The 25,940-nt window shown below is 29.0% G+C and overlaps 1 protein-coding gene across 1 annotated transcript in view; it reads right to left on the minus strand.

Moving 5' to 3' along the window:
• LOC129961104 (DBH-like monooxygenase protein 1 homolog) overlaps positions 1–25,940 on the minus strand; it is a 62,945-nt gene that overhangs the window by 21,694 nt on the left and 15,311 nt on the right. Inside the window, exons 2-4 of the mRNA XM_056074934.1 lie at positions 22,586–22,732; positions 15,329–15,505; positions 12,087–12,173 (exon numbers count right to left, since the gene is read on the minus strand). Of these exons, the coding sequence (XP_055930909.1) occupies positions 12,087–12,173; positions 15,329–15,505; positions 22,586–22,732 (411 nt within the window). The remainder of the gene's footprint in view (positions 1–12,086; positions 12,174–15,328; positions 15,506–22,585; positions 22,733–25,940) is intronic.

Raw genomic sequence — 25,940 nt, forward strand, 5'->3', positions numbered from 1 at the left:
TTTCTTTAATTAAATGTAAAATTAATTGTTATAAGTTATTTTGAAGCCAATTAAAGAAATGGTGCTTTCTCCTCTGTCGGATTTATCTCTCCCCCCCGTCGGTGAACATTTGCCGCCTCCTCTGTCAACAGTGTCTCGATTTATAGTCTCAATAGTTCAAATATGTTTTTTTTTCTTTTTTTTTCCAGAAATCAAAATCGTATACTCTGAGAAATATATACTCAAAATTTGGTTATGATATTGTCTATAGTTTCTACACAGAAGTCAATTTGTTTATCAAGATTTGCTTCAACTTGAAATTACCTGTCGGATTCGCGTTTCAATGAATAATAAAGTATTTTAAAAAACAGGCAAATATTTATTCATTAAATTAGTTAAGAAATCAAACCCAATTAGAATAAATATTAAGTTTAAATGCAAAAATGGAACAAAAAAGAAAGAAAATGATTATACTGTTTGGTTTTTTTAGATAGATTCAATAGATGGTGCTGAAATCATTCAATTTATTTCTTATGACGAAGAGGCACTTTACCCATGTATTATAGGCGTATTTAGTTAACCCTTTCTAGGGCCGTGGGAAGTATGCTTCCCCCCAATTTATCAATCTTTGTATGAAATTATGTAGGTTGGTATAAGTTCTGACAAATTTTTTTAGTAAAACAGAAACTTAGATGCTTCAGTTCTTTATCTCACACAAAATGATGTGTCTTGATTTGTTACTTAATTATTAATTAACCAAATTAATTAATTAAATTAAATTAAATTAAATTTATCTAATAAATTAAATGAATCCCTTTCCTTATTCTAATTTCAAGCCTAAAAATATTTTAACATAATATGACTAGAAAAAATGGCCGTTTAAAGGGTTAAAAGAGGGAAAGTTGAATTTAGTTTAATGTTGTGGTCTGCACTGATAGGTTTATTTTCTTCATAAAAGTTTTTGGAATATTTTACTTTCAATTGGTATGTTCTTTGCTTTGATATTTTATTGATGCTTTTTAGTTTTATGATTTAACGGTTTTTATTGTAGTTTGGTTTGATTCAATTTTGCTGTGGTCTTGCTTAGATTTGCATTTTGAAATGATATTTTGCTTATTATTGTGTAATGTATTGTCTTTGATTCTGTGATATTAATTCTTATCTCAAAACCTCAATTTTTTGGGGATTTTTGGGCCACGAGGGGTCAATACTTGGATAAAAGTCAGATCCCTCACAAAAAAAACAAAAAAAAAACCCTGGTTTGAATTCCTGCCTGACCCTTGAAAAAGTCTTCAGGCCGGATTCATCATTTTCTTTCTTTTTTGTTCCAATTTTGCATTTAAACTTAATATTTATTTCTAATTTGGTTAAGTTCATTTGTGTTTCAGAGGTAGCAGCATTAGCACTCTCTAAATACTATGTACCTTTTATAAGTTTTGATTCAGGAAATACTTACTTTTAATTTAATTTCATAATGATTGCTTTTTTTTGGTCGTTAGTTTCTTAAAAAATCAAACTAATAATTACTGGAGGTAATCATAAAGAGAGAAATATAAATAATCATAAAGAGAGGAAGAAGTCTCAAGAATTTAACACTTTATATTTTCCAAGTGAATTTTATAAAAATGCAGGTATAAAAAAGTTTCGGTCATCCCATCCGTCAAACAATACAGAGATTTTACTGCAAGTTTATTTTGAGAGTCCTGCCTAAGTAGATTTTTTTAAAAAAAAAGCTTCTAAGAGTCACTCAAATATGCTAAGACTGTTTCGCCGCAACATGATCTATTTATTTTTAAAATTTAAAATATTTAGAAAAGCCAACAAATATTTAGATATTAAATAGTCCAGAATTCAAAACAACAATGAAAACAGAAATCTATGATAACTCAATTTAGCGCGGATGCAAGTTAAAAAAACACATGATTATCCCATTTGTCAGCTCATGCGGACTGTAAAGTTTTTTCAATTTTTAGTGTTGTTTCGCCGCTATTTAAAGTTTTTTCGCCGACTCTCTGTAAAGCCGTTTCGATTTTTTTAACAATAAGAAAAAATTAAACTTCCTTATGTCCCTCATCAAGAGTTTCTTCACCTTAAAATGATCTATGCACTTCAAGGAATAAAAAGTCTTGAGGAAACTGTCAACTTTTTGTTTGTTAAATTTGGTTAAAATTTCAAAAAAAAAAAAAAAAAAAAAAAAACCTGAAAGTTTTGTTATAATTTGGTGAAAAAGAAATGACATTTATGCCACAAGTTATATAATTTACCTCAATTCAGGGAGGATGGAATTTTGAAAATAATGCGAGATCATCCCATCTTTCAGTTCACATTGATTTTCTCTATGTAAAATCTCTTCCATTTTTTTAATTATAAAAAAAAAACTTCCTTACATCGATCATCAAAAGCCGCTTTGATAAAAGAAACTTTTCAGAAAAACTTAGAGGAATTTAAAATATTAAAAAAACCTTAATTGTTTTGTTCATTAAATTAAGTTCAAATTTCGAAATAAAAATTTACAAAATTCTAATCATTATTCTTTAAAAATAATTCCCGAACTATACCATATTATCTACTCTAATTTGATTTAGTGAGGATGCAAGTCTGAAAAAACCCGATATTATTCCATGTTTTATATCATGCCGATATTTTTTCGGTAAGATTATTTAAAAAAAGCCAAAAACCTCTACACATCACTGAAGTATATCAAGAGTTAATTCTCTCCAAAATACTCTATTGATTAAAAAAAAAAAAAATTAAAATCATTATAGAAATAAAAAAATATTTTTACAATTATTAAAATCCCACAATCATTAATGAAAAAAGAAATCTTAATCATCCCACATATAATCTATCCTAACTGAACTAAGCAAAGATGCAAATTTGAAAAAAAAAAAAAAAACGCGAGATCATTTTATTTTTTGGACCATGCCGACAGTCTCTCAGTAAAGTTATTTCAATTAAAAATTTAGATTAAAAAATATATACATAAACTTCCACACATCACTCAAGTACATCAAGAGTTGCTTGATCTCAAAGTGACCTATCCATTTCAAAGAATCTAAAATCTTTAGAAAACCGTCAAATGTTTAGTCATTAAAATAGTTCAGATTTCGAAACTATAATTATCGAAACCCTACAATCATATACGGGAAAAAAGAAATCTCAACCCATTCTACAAGTTGTCTACCCTAAATCAATTTAACAAAAATGCGAGTCTGCAATAGCACGAGACATTAAATAGTCTGTCCGAATAGCCTTCGGAATGTTCCCCAGATAATAGAGTGGTTGCTAATAAAAAGAGAAGGTTCTACTGCCGCGTAACGTTTTACGCCCAGTAACCACATCGGCTGTCGCCGACCGAGAGATAGATGTTTAGTAAAAAACAAGTTTACTCTTATTTTTCAATCTTTCGAGTCTCAAGAGTCCATTAAGGTGCAATGATCCTTTTGACCTTGAGATCGTTTGCTTTCGACAAAAACAACCTTAAGAAGACAGCAGAAATCAGTAATAATGCTGATCCTTAAAAATATCCGACGGTAGCTTAAAATTCAGCATTTGAGCATCTCGGAATGTTTTGCAAATGATTGAATTACACGAAAATAATTAATAGCTGATGGTATTTAGATGTATGAAAAATCGTTTCCTCTTCCCGAATAACAACATGCTACTTTAGAGTATAGTGGATATATTTTTAAAAATAAGCTCTTCCTCGTCGTTTTCTAGAAGAGCGGGAAAGAAAAAACCCGCAGGGAGATAGTAGAATTTATGAGTAAATGATGAGGACTTCCAAAAATATTTGCTCGTTGTTCAAAATTTAGTATTTTAAAACCAGGATTTCTTTATGAATGATTGGTTTACACGAAAATAATTAATGGCTGACGATGGTTAGACATATGACAAATGAGTTCTCTTTTCAGAACAACAACCTGTTGCTTTAATGTTAAAGTATATGTTCATAAAAGTAATTTCGCTTGGTTTCTTAGAAAAGAAATGAAGTTTTTCTTTTATATGATTTATTATCTTATATGTTTATATATATATTTTTTAATTTGCTTAGAGCAAAACAAATTTTTATTATATCATCTATATAGTGCAGTTCTTATATGTTTATATATATATATTTTAATTTGCTTAGAGCAAAACAAATTTTTATTACATCATCTATATAGTACAGTGGTAAAAAACATCTTCCTTAAATTATATAATAGCTCGAAAACACAATAGTTCAAAATCATTTTGGGTTTCCTGAATGCACTCTACATTAAGTAGTTCTTTAGCTTTATTTCTCTTTTGACTGGACAGTGCATCAGTGTGAAAGGATAAGTATTTCTCAAATGAAAAATATATTGTTGCGGCATTAATAAAAAAAATGACAATTATTTTCTCTCTTTCCCCTTTTAATTAATTTAAATACCTATGATAAAATAAGAAAGTAATAAAGAAAAATGTTTTTAGATGGCCCATATATGATAATATATAAATTATTAGGATGTAATTGATTAAACTAGAGTATAGAATAGGATAAATCAACACAGAATTTCAAAATTTCAATTTTGTACTATGAAAAGATCTCATAAAGCAGCTTTCGTAGAATTGTGTGTAAATGCCTAAAAAAGATATTTTTTAAAAGTTTAGAAAGATAAAAGTCACAAGATTTATTTTGAGATGGCGTAATAACGACTGTTTCATAAGATTAAGACAACATCTCAGCAAAAGGGTGAGTAACCAAATCTTGGATGTTCTAAATTGTAGATTCGAGCATAATATTTTTCTTTTAAAAGGTTAAGACCAGAAATATCTTTTACAAAAATTCAAGTGATCTCAATGTGCAGCTATTTTATCTATATTTTCATTTTTTTTCTCTTTTTAACGGAAGAACAAAAGAGAAACATTAATCTGAGGGAGAAATTAAATCATTTATCATTATTAAAGTTCTCCCACCAATGGCTTAGTGCGTAAGCTATATCTCTAGACTGCGCTCATAACAACTTTTGTTCAAAAATTGATAAATCAAAGTGTGCTGTAGCAACGAAGTGCGCGCTTCGATAGAGTTAGCTTTTGCAGGGCTTTACGCTTTTCATCTTAGCGTTAACAAAAGTAAAGCACGCTTTGCCTGAAAATCCTTCAGGAGGCAAATTAGTTCTTCTCCTCCCAATATAAGAGCTAAGTCAGACTTCTGACATATTAATGTACTGAAGTTCTCTTTGATCAATCGAAGATGTCACACTTCTCTTGTATCCAATCAATATTCTTCTCTTATATCAACTTCTCTTAATCCTTGTCATAACAACAAAATTCTCAGCTTCTTACTTATCGTAAGACATTTTATTCCAACTTTTTAAAAAGCCATGGTGGTCTTTTCAAAAATAAAATGAGACCACACTGGCCTCTTCATCGAGGTTCAAGATTAGGTTCCTCCGAAAATTCATCGCGTATTTTGGCACATTGGACGTTAAATCCGCCATAGTGCATTTGAACCTGATCGTGTAGGTTTGATATGAAAGCTTGGAGATTTGGAATCATCATCTTATCAGAGTAATCTGTCCCAATATAGCCCTCGCATAGCTATGAAATAAAATTATCCAATAAACTCTATACAGGTTTTTGACAGATTATTTATTTAGTGGAATGATATTTAAGGCTTTCTTTTCATTTTTTTTCTTGAGGACAACAAAAATGAGCTCAAAATTATCTTATGGAAGATCAAGTGTGATTATCCGGTTTTTGAAAGAAAATGCTTATGATGTTATTCTATAAAATATTTGTTGAACGAAAATCTGCTTAATAATTCTTTTATAAAAAATATACGAACAATTGTTACTTCTCATCGGTTTGCTGGAATTTAGTGACTTTATCATTTTGAATCATTTTTTCAATGCCAAAACATCATAGTTTATTTAGTATATCTTCTCTATAGGACTTTAATCTGATTTAACCTATCAAAAAGTAATGGATGCATATCAGCAACTAATAACAACAGCGTGACGATGCGCAAATAAAATGATAATAAAAGGAAACCTATAGCGTCTGTGAATCCAATCCATAAAAACAGCAAGTGCAGAACTGGTCACACGCATCAGATTAAAATTCGACGCTGAAGCTTAAAAAAAAAATAAAAATGTCGCAATGCTTGACTTATTGCACCCTGCGCTATTCCTTTCAACGTAACAAATTTTTTTTGTCTGTTTCAGTTAACTGAGAGCGATATTATATTTAAAGCGAGGGCAGTAGTGATTTATGATTTTCAGAAAGAGAATAGACATAATTTATGAGAAAATAACCCCTCTTTTGATTAGATGATTTGTTTATTTAAACTTTTTTTTGATAAAATTTATTTTTCAACATAAATTTTCAAAGCCTCAGATATGAAAAGAAGAGAAATAACAAATTAAGCCGTTGTGCTTATCTTAAAAATAAATCATTATATATGCGCTAAATACTTTCATATTTAACACATCGTTTTATTTCCATGCATTTCATTCCCTTTTTCACAGACAAGAGAGTGTATAATTTTAAAAGGAATAAAAAACAGAACACACGAAGAAATAGTCCATTTTCAATACTCAGAACCCATTTATATTTAATGCCTTTTTGCAGATTTTTTTTATCTATTTAAAATTACTGCTCAAAATAAATGAAGTAATGTATTTCAAACGATATATAAATTGAAATACCTTGATAGGTATGGAGTACTCAAAAACGGAGCGTAATAAGTAGCGTCGACTTTAATATAAAAATTACCAAACGTAGAACAAACTTTTTCAATTTGAATGTCGGCGAAAAAAAAAAAAGTGGAGGGGGGGGAAGAAAAAAAACTACTGAAGGACAGTGAAACAATATCACTAATTTTCAATAAAGAAAAGACTTTTCCCAGAAAGAAGCACTTTTTTTTTCGAAAGAAAAACGAGGCAGCTGTTTCGTAAATGGAGTCTCGTTTGATTCACTTACATTGCGTCCTCTGTAATTCAAAAGATTGAGCACGTGGCGAAGTAATGAAAGTGGCTGCAGGAAAAACGATCTCCTAAAGAAGACGTATTGGATTTAGATTAGCCAATTTAAAATTGAATCTCTCTGATATCACGGATAATTTTGACGTGATTTGGCGGGAATATGATATATTAAAATGAATCTCGTTAAGATCGCTGTCAATTACGCATTACGGTCCTTGACAAACAAAGTGCTCTGGACAATTATTTTAAAATGAAGGAAGACAGGCTTCTGGTGGATTAAAAGTAATTGATAGGTGTCCACACCTTTCATGATTTAATAAAGGATATAATATGACAATATATTGCTTCTTCTAGTGATATCTATACTAGGAAAAGAATATTTTTTATACTTTAGATCTGTGGTTAGATGATTAATCCTTCATATTAAATTATTTCATTAGTTAGTAATAATTTTGATAGTTCAAAATGAAAGAATATATTTCACAAATTTACCAAAGAATTTAATGGATGCGTAATCTTCTATAGGTTAGCTGTATCTGCCCTTAAATTACCTGCGATATATGAGAGTTGTTTTGTAACAAAATACCAGATGTCGCAAATGGTTCAAGTTGATGCGGCGAAATATTTCTATATTTTACTGTGTGATGTGTTTGCACACAACAATTGGATGTATCAAGAAAAGATATTCTAAAAGGATATATGGGCAAAATTTACATCAAAATTCTACAAAATAAGCTAATTTATGTTTCTAAAGACGGAATTTAATAATTATTTTTAAAATTCCTTTTTCTGATGTACTAGAGTTCTGAAATTTTGTTCAGCTGTGTGTTCTCGATGACAATACTATATTTTTATATCTTGATAGTTTAATTATTAAATACAGTTAATTCTCGATTCCTATGGAATTTAGTGACACAGAAATCGTGGAGAAATCAGTTTTGTAAATGACCAGCAAAATAACCGCAAAAGGATACAAACCAATCTGAAAATGCTTTTGAATAATCTTTATTTACAGTAGGATGGTTTCACATGCTATTATGACTACATGAACAGTAATTTTTTGGTATACTCTTTTGCAAGATAGTCGTTTATTAATTATTGTTTATTCTGTTAAAACACTTTTTTTTTTTTATTTGAGAGTGAAACTTTTCAGCAACATTTTTAGATTAATAGCCCCGTATAATCTTCAGAGCCGATAATAGATAATCGTGAGTTTTCTGTAGTAGATTAATTTTAATTAAAGCAATAATGCTAATTTTTTAAAAAAAATTGTTAATTTTTTTGATTTTTTAAAACAATACACTAAGAAATATATAAAAAGTTTAAAAAACATTTTTATTAATTATTCTCATTAAAAAATAAAATATTTTTATAATTAAAAATACAAAGGTGAAAATAAAACTTTTTAAAGCGCGAAGCGCTTTATAATTTAGGGAAAGATCGCCAGAATTAATATCACAGTACAAAAAAAAGAGTTTGAATGATCATTAAAATTTAATTATAAATATGATTAAAATTCTGTATTCTACAATTTATTTTAGTATTTAAGGCTGTTAAGATTTTGTTTTGATCTTTATACTTTGATAGAAAAAATAATTTTCTCATTTTTAATATACTGATCAAAGCCTGTTTTTTTAAAAATATTGTTGTCATTTTGTAAAAGTATTTATTAATACATAGCTTATGGAATGAAAAAGATAAATTAAGATACAAGGTATCTGATGAGATACGGCTTAATTTTCATGGATCTGAACACAAAACGGCTAGTCAGTGCAAGAACTAAGAATAATTGAATACATCCTTAACTAAAATTTCATGAATTCTTATATAGTTTACATCAGGTGTTATTCTGTTCATTTAACCAAGGTTCAGGATCGTGAGTTTCATCACTAATTAACTCCCGTGTTGCTTCAAAACGCAAATAGAAATAATTAAGTTAAATATATATTTATTAAAAATATATATATTTACTATTTATCTAAATGTGTGCAGCTCTAATAGATAAAGTATATAGTCAATGAGGTAGAAATAGTATGAATAGGCGAGAGTAAGACGGATTTAGATACCGTGGGTGCTAAACGTAGGGGCGGTATGGAAGCATAGTATTTACGTGTACTTACGTGTGTTCAAAGCTGAATATGAGGAAATGAGAGAAAAAACAAAAATTATAACTCAAGAGCCAGTTATTCTAACTTAATCCATTAATAATACCTGGGAGCGAAAAAAATCATATAATGATATGTGTGAATGTGTGTGTGTGTTGATGCCATTTATCTTAGCTATGCTAATGCATATAATGCAGATTTAATTGTCTAAGATTTTTTGCGCTTTTATATACTTTTGCTTCATTCTTTACATAAATATTAATTCACGAATAAATAAATATGTATGACTCTACTTGGTATCTCAACGGAGATATTGCCGTCCAATTTTAGCACCTGGAGAAGATTAATATTTATCGCGGCGATAATATTCGGAAACTGGGAATTGAATCTTAACGGCCATCACCAGTTATGGCCTAATTCTTCCCACGCCATGAGAGGGGAGGTAATTCAATTATGCGTCATTATTATTCCCATCAGGGAATCGAGAACCTGCTTACTTATTCGGCAAATTCTCATCAACTTATTCGCGATGTCCCCCTGCGGGATGCCTAGTTCTACTAAATAAAACATGGAGCATATATTTCATTAGGTAATATATCTGGAATAACTTGTTATTAAAATAATTTCATGTCTATATTTTCAATGTTATAACTACTTTTGTATAAAATATTATAATACACAAAAGCTTTTTAACGTCTCAAATATTTTTTAATTAAAATGAACATATAAATTGAATTACACGCGTTTTAAAAATTGCCGATAGTTATTATTCTCTCTAAGCCATTAACATTTAGTTAATACAAAAATAAAATTGCACTATTTAAAAAAGGTTTTGAATTTTAAATTGATATAAACTATTTTCTACAGGTTAATTTATTCCGAAGTAACTGAGGAAAATTAAGCTATATACCTGGCGTAGCTTGGAATTAAAATATTTCCATGTCTAATATTTTCCATGTAAAAATTATTTTTGTATAAAATATTATAATCCATAAAAGTCTTTTAACATCTCAAATGTTTTTTATTTATTTTTTTTTTAAATTAAAAGGAGGGTATAAATTGTACCAAACTCTTTTCAAAATCCGGAAGTAACATTCTTCCTAACAAGTAGTAAAATCTTCTCGCTAAGATATTACCATGTATTAGTTGTATATATATTATATATTGGTAATAGCATTATGTATTAATATATGGCATATATTAATAGTATTATAATTTTTATTATATATTATTTGTCTATAGTCAATTAGCGAAATTTTAAAAGAATAGGTAATGAAATAAATTTTAGAGTTCTTTTACAATCAATGAAAACGTTACCAACAATATCTAAAAACAAAACATAAATATCAAAATATAAAGGTAGCGTAGCTCAAAGTCTCACCGATGCCTAGCAACAGAATAATCTTGAATTTTCTTATTTAAAAATCGCAAGCATCCACTCAACAGTTAAATTTTGAAAAATAAATAAAAATCGAAGGAAAAAAATCGTAGCAGTGAAAATGTTAAATGTTGAACTTTAAAATGGTATAAAAATATTTCTTATGGAATAATTTCTTCCAGAAAAACGGCAACATTTTGAACAATTTCTAATTAATTAAACATTTAATACTAACTGCATTTAGGAAAGTTGACATCGTTCTTCCTAATGTATTAAATAATAAGTTTGCAAAAATTGGTGGAATTTAGCCCATTTATTAGGCAAAGGTGTCGAAGATATATGTTTGCATATATATATAAATAGGTACAATGATTTTTTTTATATTAAGATAATTTTTAGCTTTTATAAATTTTTGATGCACCCATCACTTATATATTAATTTAAAAAATGCATGAATTTACATAAATCTAATAAATAAATAAAATATACATTTCAGATTACTATTGCCTTTTTCGAAATATTATTTAATCTTTGCTTGCTTGAATTTATCCATAAATATATCAAAAACTTTACAACGTATTTTTTTAAAATTTATTAAATTTTACAGGCCTGGCAATTTAAATTATTTTTACATGGTATACTAATTTCATGTTTGGAAATCAACTATAATGTGAAACTACACATTGCAATATATATGTTACGGTAAATGTAATAAACTAGTGATAATGCATAATTACCGGTGAGTATTCATAATCCCCAATAACTTTAAGATTGATTATGAATAATCACCGGATTAATCACATTTACTGTAAAATATATAATGAAAAAAAATTATATAAAATTGTCTGCTTTCACTCCGTCTTTAATATTGGGCTTTTACTTGCCATGATACTAAAATTCCTTGCGACTCTACAAAGATAAAGTAATTATCGTGTGTTTAATCAGGGTGAGTTACTTAAAATATATATAAATGTTTATTGATTGACATAGAACAAGTTTCTTGAGCTTTTTTTTTCTATTATCCTTTTTTTAAATGAAAAAAATTTCAAGTAAACTAAATAAGAAAAGAGAGCATTAATGAAGGACAGTTAAAAGGAAATTCAATGAAAAATTATTACTTCAAAAATTTCAATGTGATATTTTAAGTTAGAGTAATTTTCTTAAATATTGTTGCTTACAAATGTTGAACATCAAAATGAAAAAAAAAGAAAAAAATCTATGCAAGTATTAATACGACCCATAGTTTATGTAAGACTGACATAAATTATAATCACGCCCATTCAATCAAGATAACCGAGTACTGAATCGCATTTTAAACTCCGTAAATTAATTTTTTAAAAATTTTTTACGTAAAGAACTATATTATCAAAAATACTCACGAACATTTGATCAACACATCAAATTATTTTACCTTTTGTATAAAGCTTATTTATGAGCCAAATAACTGTTAGTGAAATCATTGCCGACAATAACAATATGAAAAAAGCCGACTTACTTGAATAACCAGTCGCTAACACAAAGAATAATAGTGCCACAAATATCCCTGAACATTTAAATAATTTATTTAATTATTTTATCCTTGATCCAAAACTTTTTTTCACCCACCAGATCGCTATTAACGAAATAATTACGAATAGCAGCAGCATAAAAAAATAAATAAATAAAACGTTAACTTACCTGAATAACATGGTGTTTTTTGTTTAAGGGTGGCGCCTTTACGATTTTGCACCAATAAGTAGTATCCGTGTCATCAGGAATAGTTATCTGCAAGGTAAAAAAAAAAAAAAAAAAAATTGTTGAGAGAGCAACATTAAGTTAAGAGAGTCATCCGGAGTAGTAGTTAATTTAATAAGTGCCTGGACTTGCACTTAAGACGATGAAACCTGCTGGTTCAATAAACTTTATGTTCTTTAACTCAGTTTGAATGAGAAGTATTTTGAAACAACTTTAAAATACTTGGAAGATTTTCTATTTTAAGAGCGTGATTCAATTTAGGTAAAAATGTTAGACATAAAAGATGTGTATCCTGTGGCTGTTGTATCCTGTGGCTGTTGTATCCTGTGGCTGTTAGACATAAAAGATGTGTATCCGGGAACTGTGGCTGTTTAAATATCGAGCTGATTACAAAAATTGTGATATTGTTTGAGTAAGTATCAGCAATAGTTTATGAAATACAAATTGAAAGTGAAGAAAATAATGAGAAAGAGTCTCGCCTTTATGAAAATGGTATAAAATGTAAATTACAAATACATTTTGAGTAAACATTAAAGCCAACTAAATCAGTTTCAAAAAAATTGACAAATAAACACTAAAAATGAATTCACTCCTTTTTAACTATACAAGTAAATCCTTTTTATTGACACCTTTTCTTTACGCTTTGCTCTGAGAAGAAGCAGGGAAAGCAAGGTGGGGACTGTTTTGTCTTTTTTTGTGATCGTTTCTTGATGGGTTTCCATGAACCAATCATTATATATAAATAAAATTAAGAATAGAGGTATGTCAATTTTGAAATGTGAATCGGAATAAGTCGGAAATAGTCGGAGTCATAATCGGAATAAGTCGGAGTCAAACTTTTGACGAATCGTTATGTTTCAGATTTCCCTGAGTACGAAAACACGTTTTTTTAAAAATTGCATCTGTCCGTCTATGAACAAATTAATTCAAAAATGCTTTGAGCTAAATGGATGAAATTTTGCACGTGGTCTTTACACCAGATTTGTAGATTTCTATAAAATTTTTAACAGTATCTCTTAAGAGGAAGTTTGCCAGTCTGCCTATCCGAATGCAAGTAGATACGATAGCGAAAAAAAAGCAAAGAGATGGATAAATAAAATTTTGAGCTGTGTAGTAGTTTAAAGAAGTATTTGATATATTTGAGCCAAATCTTTCAATGTGTTGATTGGTTGTCTGTCGATTTGTTCATTTTCATGCATGTAAATGGGATAACTTATAAACTTAAGTCTAGGCAAATGGAATTTGATATTTGATTTCGTTACTAAAAATTGTAGTTCTATGTCAAATTTCAATTTCAGTTATTAGTAAAAAAAGGCCTCCAAAATGCTTACTTTGATTTTCTTTTCAATGTTACGAAGCATAAAACGCTCATAAAGGCGATCTAAAAATCAAAATCTGAGCACTCGTGCCATTCATAGTCTTGCTCAAATTTCTCAGTTTTTATGCGGAGAGCAGGAGCATAGCATTTTAATTAGAAAATATGCGATAAAGTTCGGGGAAAACTCCGCCTCTAATTTTATATAGGAATATATGGGCATAAGTGATGCTATGGGGCACAAAGACAAAAAATATGCGTCAAAATAATATTATGTATTCATCCAGCAGATCTCGCTAGTGGAATAAACATAGCAATTACTTTTTATGTTTTCCAGAAATACGAAAATGGATGCTGGAGGTATCGTAGTTGGTAACTCACTAGTTGTGGGAGAGGAAATTTTGGGATTATTCCGGATATTTCGACAACTGATTTCCCAATACTGAATTCCCAGACTAATTCTGTGAGAAACTTCTCAGAAGTATGTCCAGCGGGTATGCAACTGTTAGATATTCTGTGCCTGATTCCTAAACACAATAAGCTCATACTTGGGGGATGCAACAACTAATAATCTTATTTAAAGGGTGTAAATATATATTTATTCTAGGTTATTACATCTGAGGGTATTCAATATTTACAATATTACACAGAGCTCACTACAATTACTTGCTAACACCATCGTTAATAAGCGTTTCTTCATGTTAGTTTTTACAATAATTTTCCAAAATTGAATTCAACAATAGTAATACAAGCATGTTTAATAGCATTGATGGAGTGATTGTTGTACAATTTCAAAGATGCCAAAAGTGCTTCATCGACGAATATCCGAACGGCAGCGATTTCAATAAAATCCACCCACAAATGCACGCCATGACTTCTAACGAGCTTTTCAAGCTTGTATTACTGTTGGTGGATCCAATATTTAGTAATTGTAGAAAGTCTTATATGGAAGAAACATTTTCCAGCGATGCAGTAAAGAAACAATTTATGCTTCATTTCATGCCTATTTCTTGTATTTCAGTTTCAATAGGACATTTGTGCCCATATATTAAACTAAGAGCGCAATAACAAATACAAAATATATTTGCTATTGCGTTCTTAGTCTACCTTTTTTTTTTATGATTTACCCATGCATTTTGTGCTACCCTCTATACATAGACAAATATTTATTAATATAAATTTTGAAGGATTTATATTTTTTATTGAATTAGATGCCTCCTTCATAATAAGATAGCGATTCTTGTCATGTCTATGTTTGAAAATTCAGGATTAAATAGTAATTTTGCTCTATCAACAGAATACGAATATTAAAAGACTTCGGAAGTAACACACGATACTCTGCATTGCTCTTATGATATTTTCCCGACATTGTAAAAGATTGCAAACAGTGAGCAATATTATGAAAATATTACGCATTATTTTTTGATTAAATAAGGTTATGCAAGTGTACCACTGGTCTAACGGGTTAACACGTCTTTGGCTAAGAATTATAAATCGGGAAAGGTTTTAGCTTTATCTCCATACTACGCTCTATGCCAGCATTATTTAAAAAGTTGTAGAAGTAACTCTACGCGTGTTTTAGCAAGTACAATTCGCAGTGGCCAGGCTGACTTTTGGAAGATTTCCTGCTGTACCTCCAAGTGAAACACCATTTCTCTTTGAAAGTTCTCTATAAAGAAAATACGCTTCGTATATTGGAGCAAATCAGACTTCTTTTTTCAAAAAATACCTAGATGCTCTCACCCAGAGAGACTGCACGTTTCCCCGTTATCTCGGGCTCTTGGCTTATGGTCTTGGCAAGTTATAATAAAAGAAGTAATAAATTACAATAACAGAAAAGGACGTGGCATTTGAAAAAAAAATCACTTACATTTGGTAGTCGTATATTCCAGATCTTGACATCGTTCGGCAATTGATTTTTTTTGGTGACAGGCTGGAGAAGAATAAGACTTTTCGCTCCTCTCCTCTCCTTCCCGTGATAAAGGAACATTTCATCCGATAAGTAATCGGCATCGTGAAAGGCATAAATTACTCGGATTGTGTCATTCTGAAAGATATGAAAGTTTGCCACAATTAATAAGTTTTCTACTAAAATGTCTTTAAAATACTGGTATCATTAAATGTAAATCGCATATTTTGTTTAGCAAGACATCAAAATTATCTGACATCAACCTTAATGTTAACTAAAATTAATAATCTGTTTCAAGCATTTAAATTTTTAAAAACCAATTACATGACTTTTTAATCAGAGGCGGCTCGTGTCTGTTAAGCATGTATGCGTAGGGGAGGGTTGTGATATATCCGCCATTACGCAATATCTTTCGACATAACTTCAAATTTGCCTTTTCTAATTCATTTTTAATAATATAATTATTAGTTAATAAAAATAACAAGACTTTTATCTTGGTGAATATAAATTTTAACGAAGAAATAACTACTTTTTAATTAATTTTAATTAAAAATTAAACCTCAAAAGTTTTTAGATTAATTTTCTTTCATTCCTTACTCACAGATAGAAAGAAGGGAGGCCGAGAAATAAAAAATTCTGAAACTTCAAGATTTATATAAATATACATGTGAAAAGTTTACTTTCCTATTTATTTACAAAAAACTCTATAATATGGAATTTTTAAAATTTGTTTATCAATAATTATCCTTATTTTTTTTTTAAATTTATATTCAAATTTCAGGTTCTCGAAAACTTTTTTCCTATCAGCAGAAATATTTTTTAAACTTCGCTTCTATTATTTCTGGAGATGAAAGTGCTGTTTTCGGGACGGTACCTGCCTTTTTTCACGAACGACGGTGTGGAATGAATGCGCTTTGTTCCTGCGCTTGCACAGCGGCAAGATTACTTACTCTTCCCGCAGACTATCTTTCTCACAGCAAGAACTGTGGATCGGAAGCATGCGCTTCTTTTCTACACTTGCGCAGCAGTAGAAAGTTTATGAAAGTTTTCTGTCTGGTAAGAAAGGTGTACTCTTTTTTATTGTATTTCTCCGAATATTGAAAGCTGTAAACAAAATGCTGTTAAATTGTTGATAGATGTAAATATTCGTAAAATTAAATAAATTAGTGATTATATTTGTACAAAAAAAATATTGGGGATGTTGCAATTCCACAATTCCTACGCATGAGCTATCTTTGTTCGAAACATTTGATCTGGTGTTATATTTAATTAAAGAATTCCTTTTGAAGTTATTTCAGTTTAAAGGGCTTGGTTTGAATTTTAGGGCGCAAAAGCCATTTTTAGTCACGATGTTTTAAATGAATCATATTTATAATAAAAATCTAATGTGAATAAGATGAAATGAACAGCGGCCGGTGAAAGCCATTTTGATGTTTAAGGGTAGTACCAAAATCAACTAAAAGAGTATGAGCGAAATTCCTAGAACCTACGCATGAGCTATGACACAATAGTCAGAAAAGTCCAGATTGTATATACTTGTCTGTCTTAATATACTGGAAATATAAAAACACATTTAGGTGGTAACTCATTTTCCAAAAAAGTGTGAATATCTCTGCCATCTTCTTAATTTTCATTCAACTACTAATAACAATTTGAGACACCTTGCATGTGATGCATCTTCTGCAAAATTGTAAAGGCATAACATTATACATTTTTCGATTACATTTTTGGGTAGCGGCTTGAATCCAATCAGAAATACGTTATAAACATATGGAGACAAAAACACAAAAAAGAAGCTTTTCTCCTTCCACTTTTGACGAATTACTCTCTTTTCTTTGTCGTTTTATGAAATTAATATTATACATTACAAGAAAATCAGAAATAAAACTTTTTATTTAAAATTTTCTGAATCTTTTCCAAAATAAGCAAATGGAAAATATTTAATATTTTTGAAGGCCTTTAATATTCTTTAAAAGTATTTAATATTCTTGAAAGTCTTGAATTCTCTAAATAAATAAATATCAAATGAGGTAGTAAACGAATCTATTTTTTATGTTGGTATTTCAACAATATCTCTGTCGCTCGTCTTCTGCCCATAAAAGTTACCTAAGCGATGATCAAGATCAAAGTAAAAGCGCTTAGATCCTCATAGTTTCACATCAAACTGTGTTATTAAAAAAAAAAAAAATATGTCGGTGAAAGAAGTAAACGGTCCATTACAGGGTTTTAGAGACACACTTCGCATAAAAAAAAGGAGAGGAGGGAACTACCTCTAAAACCCTGTAATGGACCGTTTACTTCTTTCACCGACATATTTTTTTTTTTTTTAATAATACAGTTTGATGTGAAACTATGAGGATCTAAGCGCTTTTACTTTGATCTTGATCATCGCTTAGGTAACTTTTATGGGCAGAAGACGAGCGACAGAGATATTGTTGAAATACCAACATAAAAAATAGATTCGTTTACTACCTCATTTGATATTTATTTATTTAGAGAATTCAAGACTTTCAAGAATATTAAATACTTTTAAAGAATATTAAAGGCCTTCAAAAATATTAAATATTTTCCATTTGCTTATTTTGGAAAAGATTCAGAAAATTTTAAATAAAAATTTTTATTTCTGATTTTCTTGTAATGTATAATATTAATTTCATAAGTACGGAACTTAAAAAGTGGGTTTATTTAAAATTTATTAAAATGAGATTAGGTAATTATGGGCTCATTCTAGAAGATTTAAAAAAGTACGAAAACTTTAGAAGTATGCGAGATATATTATAAATTTGATTTTCAATTAAAAAAAACTGAATTTGCAAAAGAATTCCTTCAAAATTAGATTGAAGTTTTAAACTTTCTACTAGGCAGTTTTCATATATATATATATAATATTACTCAAATGAAAACTATTTATTCGTTATTTATGTTGAATAATCCTAAGAGGGCAAAAAGTCAAATGTAAGATAATATAACAAGAAAAAATTTTGTTATTATAAACAACTGCAAAATTCATAAAGTAATAAAATGCACTCAAGTTTAATTTTTTTTCCATTTTCTTTCGAATGAAATTTTTTAAATAGATTCTTTAAATAATTTAATAATAAGATAATTTATTAAAAATAATACGTTATAAATTTGCATTGATTTAATGTCTGAAATTATAAGCTTCTATTCTTATTTATGTCTTAAGCATAGAAACATGAGCATGCAATCTTTATAAACATCTGAGATTAAATATATCTTTTTCAAAATAACATCTCACTTAATTTTCTAAGAGCTCCTCTGTAGGAAAATCGAAAACATATTTCAAGCGTTTAAGTTCTCAAAGTTTCAAGAAACTCATTGTTTTATATTTTGGAGAACTTTTATCATTAGAACGTCCATCAGTGTCGTTTGGACACAGGAGTCGGTTTAGTTTGTTCTCCTTTCCGCATTTAGCAGTGAATTTGAAAATTTTTCGTGACTTTTAATCCTTTTTCATGGCGATTACACAGAAAAAGTTTTGTGGTTTTAGGTTAATTAGGAAAGATTTTACAGCTAAACATACGTAGAATGTCCTTTCGACACCAAGGCAGTTTATCATTATAAATAGCTGTAGTTCAACAAACGATAGTTCACTTAAGTAAAACAAATTTCCCAAAGTACTATCGCGCATTTGGTAGACCTCGAATACAGTGTTATTGTGTTCACAGCGGAAATGAATCAATTATTCTAAAAATGTTGTGTCTAAGTGTTTCGTTACACAGCATTTGCTTATCTGTTCATTAAAAAAAATTTCATTCGATTTTCGAACCTTTTGCAGAGCAGACTTCCTGAAACGATGGCCCGTAAAAAAAGTCTTAGCCCTGATGAAATTGCTAATTTGTTGCGAGAGCTTTCTGAGAATGAATCGGATGGTGGTGAGCTGTCTTGTTCTAATTTAAATTCCGATGAAGACATAAGATTGCGTGGAAGTGACTACGAAAAATCTGAAGAAAGTGCAGATGAAATTGATAATATTCTGATATACAATATATGTCGCTAGGGATGGCACAGAATGGATACCGCATAATGGTAATGTTTCTGGCAGATTTGCGGCACGAAATGCGACCTTACAGCAATCAACTCTTGGATTATTTATCGCTTGGTATTGGGAAAAATTGAATATCACTGTATCCATTGCAAACGAGGTTGTACAAAAAATTACGCATAAAAACGATAAATAATGATTAAAAAACTTATGATTATTAATTATGATTTTGCTCATTATACTAATATTTATGAATATTATTGTTTTATTTCATTTTACAAGATTAAGTAATTTGTTTTGTTACAGGTTTTTATGATATAAAGGGTCAAAATATATGATAATTACATGAAATAATATTAAAAAGTCTTAAAACTAAACCCAACTGAGCAGAAGTCCTGCAATTATTTAGTTATTACAATTATTTTATATATTTTATATCACGGTGTCGAAACGATACCGGCGGACGTTTAAGGGTAATCGAAATCCCGGACGCTCTTGTGTTATATGCAAAAAAGGAGATATTAATTTTTTTATCAATCTTATTTCATGTAAATTAGTGGAATACCTTTAGATCCTAGAAGCGACATTATACTTCACGATCACTCAACTATCAGGGTAGCTCTTAAAGCCTTCCATTGGTAACTTGAACGTGAATGAATTCTTAAACACTCATATTTTACCTGCTATCTTAATAAATAAGATTTATTTGAATTTTATGATCTTTTGTCTTCCTGAACCTTAAAGGAAGAGTTGAGTATTGTGACTTAAGTATAAATTAGAGATTCCCTATTCACTAAGATGAATTTTAAAAAACGTTGAATCCTTTCATGCAATAGAAACATATCAATTCTTTTGATAACTCTGTTACTACTAGTATACTAAATCGCACTCGAATATCTATATAATGCAAAAAGAAAACAAATCATTAAAAAATTCATAGTTGAATAGTGTGACTTAAGTAGAAATTAAAAAATTACAGTAAAACAGACAAAGCTTTAAGATGTCAACAGCAGTTACAAAATAATGGAATGCGAACTAAAAACATAATGTAAAATTTTAAGGAACTCATCCTGTTTACAGAGGCCGTCTTGCTTTGAGATTTTCAATAAAGAAAAGAATGCGTATTGCGAATTATATAATATTTGAAACGTTTTGAAAATAGCAAGCCTTTTCAACATGTAAATTGTTGCTTCCGCCATATGAATCTAACCAACTAAATCATTGAAAAGGAACTATCTGAGGTATGATGCGTTAATCTTCTATTTTATCAAGGAATAGTTTTAGAGTTAAGAGAAACAGAACAACTGCGTTCATAAAATTATTTCTTCCCAACTTAAATTCAAATTTAAAAACATTTTAACTTAATAAGTTGCAGTGGTTTCCCATTTACTCTCGGTATGTCGCAATGGTAACTTCAACTAATTTAAATTGCTGCCCAAGCAATTCTTTAATATAGTTCCTGCGGTGCTCCCCAAGAATGGGAAGTTTCCTTTCCGAACATCTAAGACGCCACGAACCGGGTTTTTTGTCCTCTTTTTGCTTCATATTCTTAACGTTTAAGTTACTCCGCGTTACTCTCTAGTTATCATGACTCGAATGCGCTGACAGTAATATCGAAAACCAGATTTATATTTCCTCTTAATTTCACAGTAAAAATCAACAAAGTAATGACTATTCTATATACGACTTTTTTTTTAAATGTTGTATTTTTTTAAATGTTGTATTTTTTTCAATATTATATATATATATATATATATATATATATATATATATATATATATATATATATATATATATATATATATATATATATATATATATATATATATATATATATATATATATATATATATATATATATAAGCATTATTTTGTTTGAAGCAGAATGCAGTTTCGAAGACAGAAAGACTCTTTGAAGTTTTAAGGTTCGCTTTATTTTCTCTCCCGGGAAGCAGGCAGGCATGTGTGCGGCGCGGACAAGCACGTCCGCTCACTGCAACAGATTAGTCAAGAAGTGGTGTAAAAAGAGGGAGAAACAAATTATCCCTGTCTTATATAGTGTGATGTTTTAATTGGGATTTCCATGGCGTGTCAATCAAAAAGCAAGGGAAACACAGAGATCTTTTCGAAGAATATGTCAAGTCAGCGGTATTTTATAACTTCACGCAGAGCGTGTGATAGTGTTGGCGTTTAGCCAATTCAGCAATTTTATAAAGCTTCTTTTGAGTTAATTAAGTAGAGAAAGTGGAATTGGATCAGGAAATAAGAGAATGAAATTACTATGGGCTAAATTAAGATAAAGCTTTGGAAATTAATTTAGATTAAATTAAGATTTTAAAGTATCATTATATATATATATATATAAAAGAATCTGCATGATATGCCACCTTGAAAAATTTCTACCCAAAATAAATTTAGATATTATAAATTTTATATTTTCTTCTTTATATTGTAGTTAATTTTTTTAAGTTTCCTTTCAAGAAAATATTTCATATTATCAGAGATAAAAAAAATTATACGTTTATAGAAAGATAATTTAAAGAATGCAAGAATTCTTGAAGAAAGATTTTATCTATGAGAAATTATACGAAAACTAGTTCAACGTTCACAAATTGTTAGAGAAAGTTTGATGATTATAATACTTATCTAGTCTCAAAAGGAGTAGAATCAAATTAAATATTTTTTTTTGAACTAGTGACATATATAGCTGGTGGTATATACAATGGTTTAGGAACTTATACTTCAGTATTTTTCCAAGAAATCCACATGAATGAGTTAAGGGCTAAGGCGGGAATTCCAAAGAGAAAGGTATTTTTTAATTAGAGATTCGAAAAAGATTTAACTTTCAAGAAGAATTTTTCGATTGATCAATTTATTTTTGGAAAACTTTCTTCTGCTGATTCAAGCAGATAATATTTTTTGGATATATTGATCATATATCCAAAAATATTATGAAATCAAATCATATCACGCACGCATACACACACACACACACACACACACACACACACACACACACACACACACACACACACACACACACACACACACACACACACACACACACACTTCTTTGTTAGTAGAGTAGTATAGATAATCACACTTCCATATTTTGAGCAAAATAATATGATTATTACCAAATTCAACATGCTACATACATTCTGACTGAAATCATACTCTCTGAAATTTTAAATGAACTCAAATTTTCTCACCGTTATAGCTAAATCTTGCTCGTCACAAGTATCAATTTTCCTACTAAATTGAAGAACAGTATGAGTGTCGTTTTCATAACCATGCAAGAGTTGCCAATCTTGTTGATCATCCAGTACTGGCATTGCATTTTTATAAGCATGACGATCCTGTAAAAACAAAGTATTTCACTATAGAAAATCGTCAACATTTCAAAATAATTCGTTAGTTTATCAGTTCTAAAGAGATCTAAATTAATAACAGAACTTTTTGCTTTGCATTATGAAGAGATTTTTTGTATAGATATGAAAAAAAATAATAAAGACATTGCATAAATCATACTGAAAACGTTGAAAGCTGTTTGTTGTTTAATAATCAGTTATTGAAATAATAGTGTGGATCAGTATGCTTTTAAGATCATTATCCACCAAAAGATAATTTTATTAAATATGTCCTAAAATGACTTTAAGTGGGTTGCATGTTTATATGTAAGTTATTTCATCTATAAAAATGTTAAAATATAGAGTGATTCTAAAATAACTCTCTCTATATACGTGTTTTCAGCGACCTTGGGACGTAACGATCAACTAATGCAAATGAAATTCGATAAAAGCGTGTCTCAAAGTATGCGCTCGAATGTGGACAGAAGGACAAAAGCCGAGAATGATTACATTTACACCGCCAGAATTTCGAAAAATTCAGGGGTGACTCTCACTTTTATGCATTGTTTATTGATAGGAGCAGTAAAAAAAGAACCTGAATGGCATTGGAACGGCACTTGGAGCACGAAAAAAAAAAAAAAAAGTAAAAAGGATGACAGAAAAGAGAAACGACACAAAATAAAACATTTTAATTAGTTCCACGAATGCCTTTGTGGTCAAAATTACTTTGAAGGGATGCCGTGGACAGTAATGAAGCATACATTGTTGGTTGTACATAATCCATCGTAACTATATCTGGTTTAAAAGATATCATCAGAAGGATCATTTCCTCTTGCCATGCTTCTCCATTCTTCATGCCTGACCATTTTCTACATGCTATATATAATCTAGTTTGAAGGTAAAACATGAAGCATTTGTAAAACGAATAATAATGTTTTTTTTTTTTTTTTTTTTTTTTTTTGCCTTTCTTAGAATCAAGTTTTGAGGCAAGTACATTTCAACGCCATTTACGGTCTTTTATTTTAGAATACATAAAAATGGATGTTGTATATAGATTTTCAAAATTTTGCATATGTAAAAACAACTATGAGAGTCCTTTTTTTATACTTCTTACACTCACGGGCATATTTTGAAATACTTATTTCTGAAATTTCATTTGCTTTCGTTGATCGTAACAAATTCTAGTAGCTTGTATGACGCCAAATTTATTTTATGACCGCCTGCATATTAATAAAATATACGAAGCAATACAATAAAGTCTCAAATAATCGAAGGTAGAAATTAAAACATCTAACATCATATGTCAGTGAATTTGATTGATAGAACAGGGTACATTAATGTAAATGAAGTAAAATAGGAAATTCAAGCTATTGATATTAAATATAAACATAAAAATAAAGAGATTTTATTGAATTAAGAGTGTATTACATATATCTTTTTTTCATATAAAAGTTGTTACCCATATAGGATTAAAGGTACATGGTTTGCTAGTCTAAGAGTAATTAATTTCTTCTAAGTTATTCTTAGAAGAAATTAGAAGTTATTAGAAGTCTTAGAAGCTATTATTCTTTATAAACCTGATAATTTAGTTATATTGATGTCCCGTTTTGAAATATTTTGGAACGAAATCCAGTTTTGATCCGAGAATAGATAACGATGAATATACTTCAACAGGCCCCTTCGTGTTTTTAAATTTCCACCCCACCTCAGCGGCAGAACTGTTTAACCTCGACGTCAGATATAAAATGAACCAAACTTAAACACATGATTAATCTTAAGTGGAGTCAAGCTTCAAAATTGGAACTCTGACCTCGAAGTTGAGACCACGACATCGTAGACTGCATAATCTAAAAAAAATCGCAATTAAATTATTTTTAGTCAGTTACTGGAACTTTTGACTTTGTTCAGGTACCAAATTATAAGATTGATTCCCAAAATTGTTTCCGCCAAAAGAGCGAATTATGATTGATTCACAAAGAATATACGAAATTATCAATCACCGAATAGCTATTTTCACTTCAAGATTCAGTTTTTGAATAATTTTAAATATATAATAAATTGATTAATTGTATATTGAAAATTATTTCAAAACTGTTCGGGCAGATTTTATGAAATTTACAATTAATTTAGATACAGATCTGGAATCAGATACAAAGATAATAAGTTTCTGATTAATTTAGAGTAACTTAGCGAATTATAGTATTTTTAATTTTAATACATCGGTAATTTAATATTTTCTCTGGTACCTTGACTTTATTATAAAAATGAAATTAAAATATCGTTTATAAAACAAATTTATCTGGATTAATTTAAAGTCAATACTAAAAATTTGTGAAAATGGTTTTTATTTATGAATATTTTTTGTTGGTTCAATACTTTCGTTCATTGAGCTCTCCGTGTTTCATTTTACTAGGCACAGTATTCCACAACAACAAAAATAATTCTTTTTTTAAAGCTTTGAACATGTTAGATGTGAATTATGCTATTTATTTTGAAGGTTTGTTTGTTTTTTGCTCTTATTCTGCATTCAAAGTGCTTTATATTGAGTATTTATAATAATTAGATATTTATTTGTTTAATTTATTATTCTTAAAGCAACTGCATTTTCTAATATTACAATTATTCTCACTTTATTTATTAAAATTATTTACTGCTTATAAAAACTTAAAAATAATAAATGTGAATCTTTACTGCCATTGTTGACTTTTTCGATTTTCTAGATTAATCGAATTTTTATTCTGATCCTATTAATCTCAAATTTTTCAAGTGCTATTAAATATGAATACCGATGTTTTCTGAGACAGTGCTTTATGTGCAATTTTTTTTTGACAACAACATCACATTTTGAAAGTATTTACTTTCAATTTTGCTTACAACGAATACACAACAAAATAATTTGGGATTTAGAGTCATTTTTTAAAAAAGTTGTTTGAACTGGTTCAATCAAATCAATATGCAATTAATATATGCACAGTTAGTTTGAGTGAGAATTATCTGCAAATAAAAAGAGCTTTCATACATAGATTTATTTAAAAACACATACGAATTTTAAAATTTTATTCATTAGTTAAAAATGCAATAAAACATTTTCAAATACACACCTTTATTATTATAATATTTTTTAAAGTTTTTTTTTTTTAATTTTTTGGTTTTAGTTTATAATTTACAATTGCAAATAATATAGAACCTTGAAATTATTTTTTTCTCGAACTCAATA

This window comes from Argiope bruennichi, chromosome X2, assembly GCF_947563725.1.
Source record: "Argiope bruennichi chromosome X2, qqArgBrue1.1, whole genome shotgun sequence".
Classification (NCBI taxonomy): Eukaryota; Metazoa; Arthropoda; class Arachnida; order Araneae; family Araneidae; genus Argiope; species Argiope bruennichi.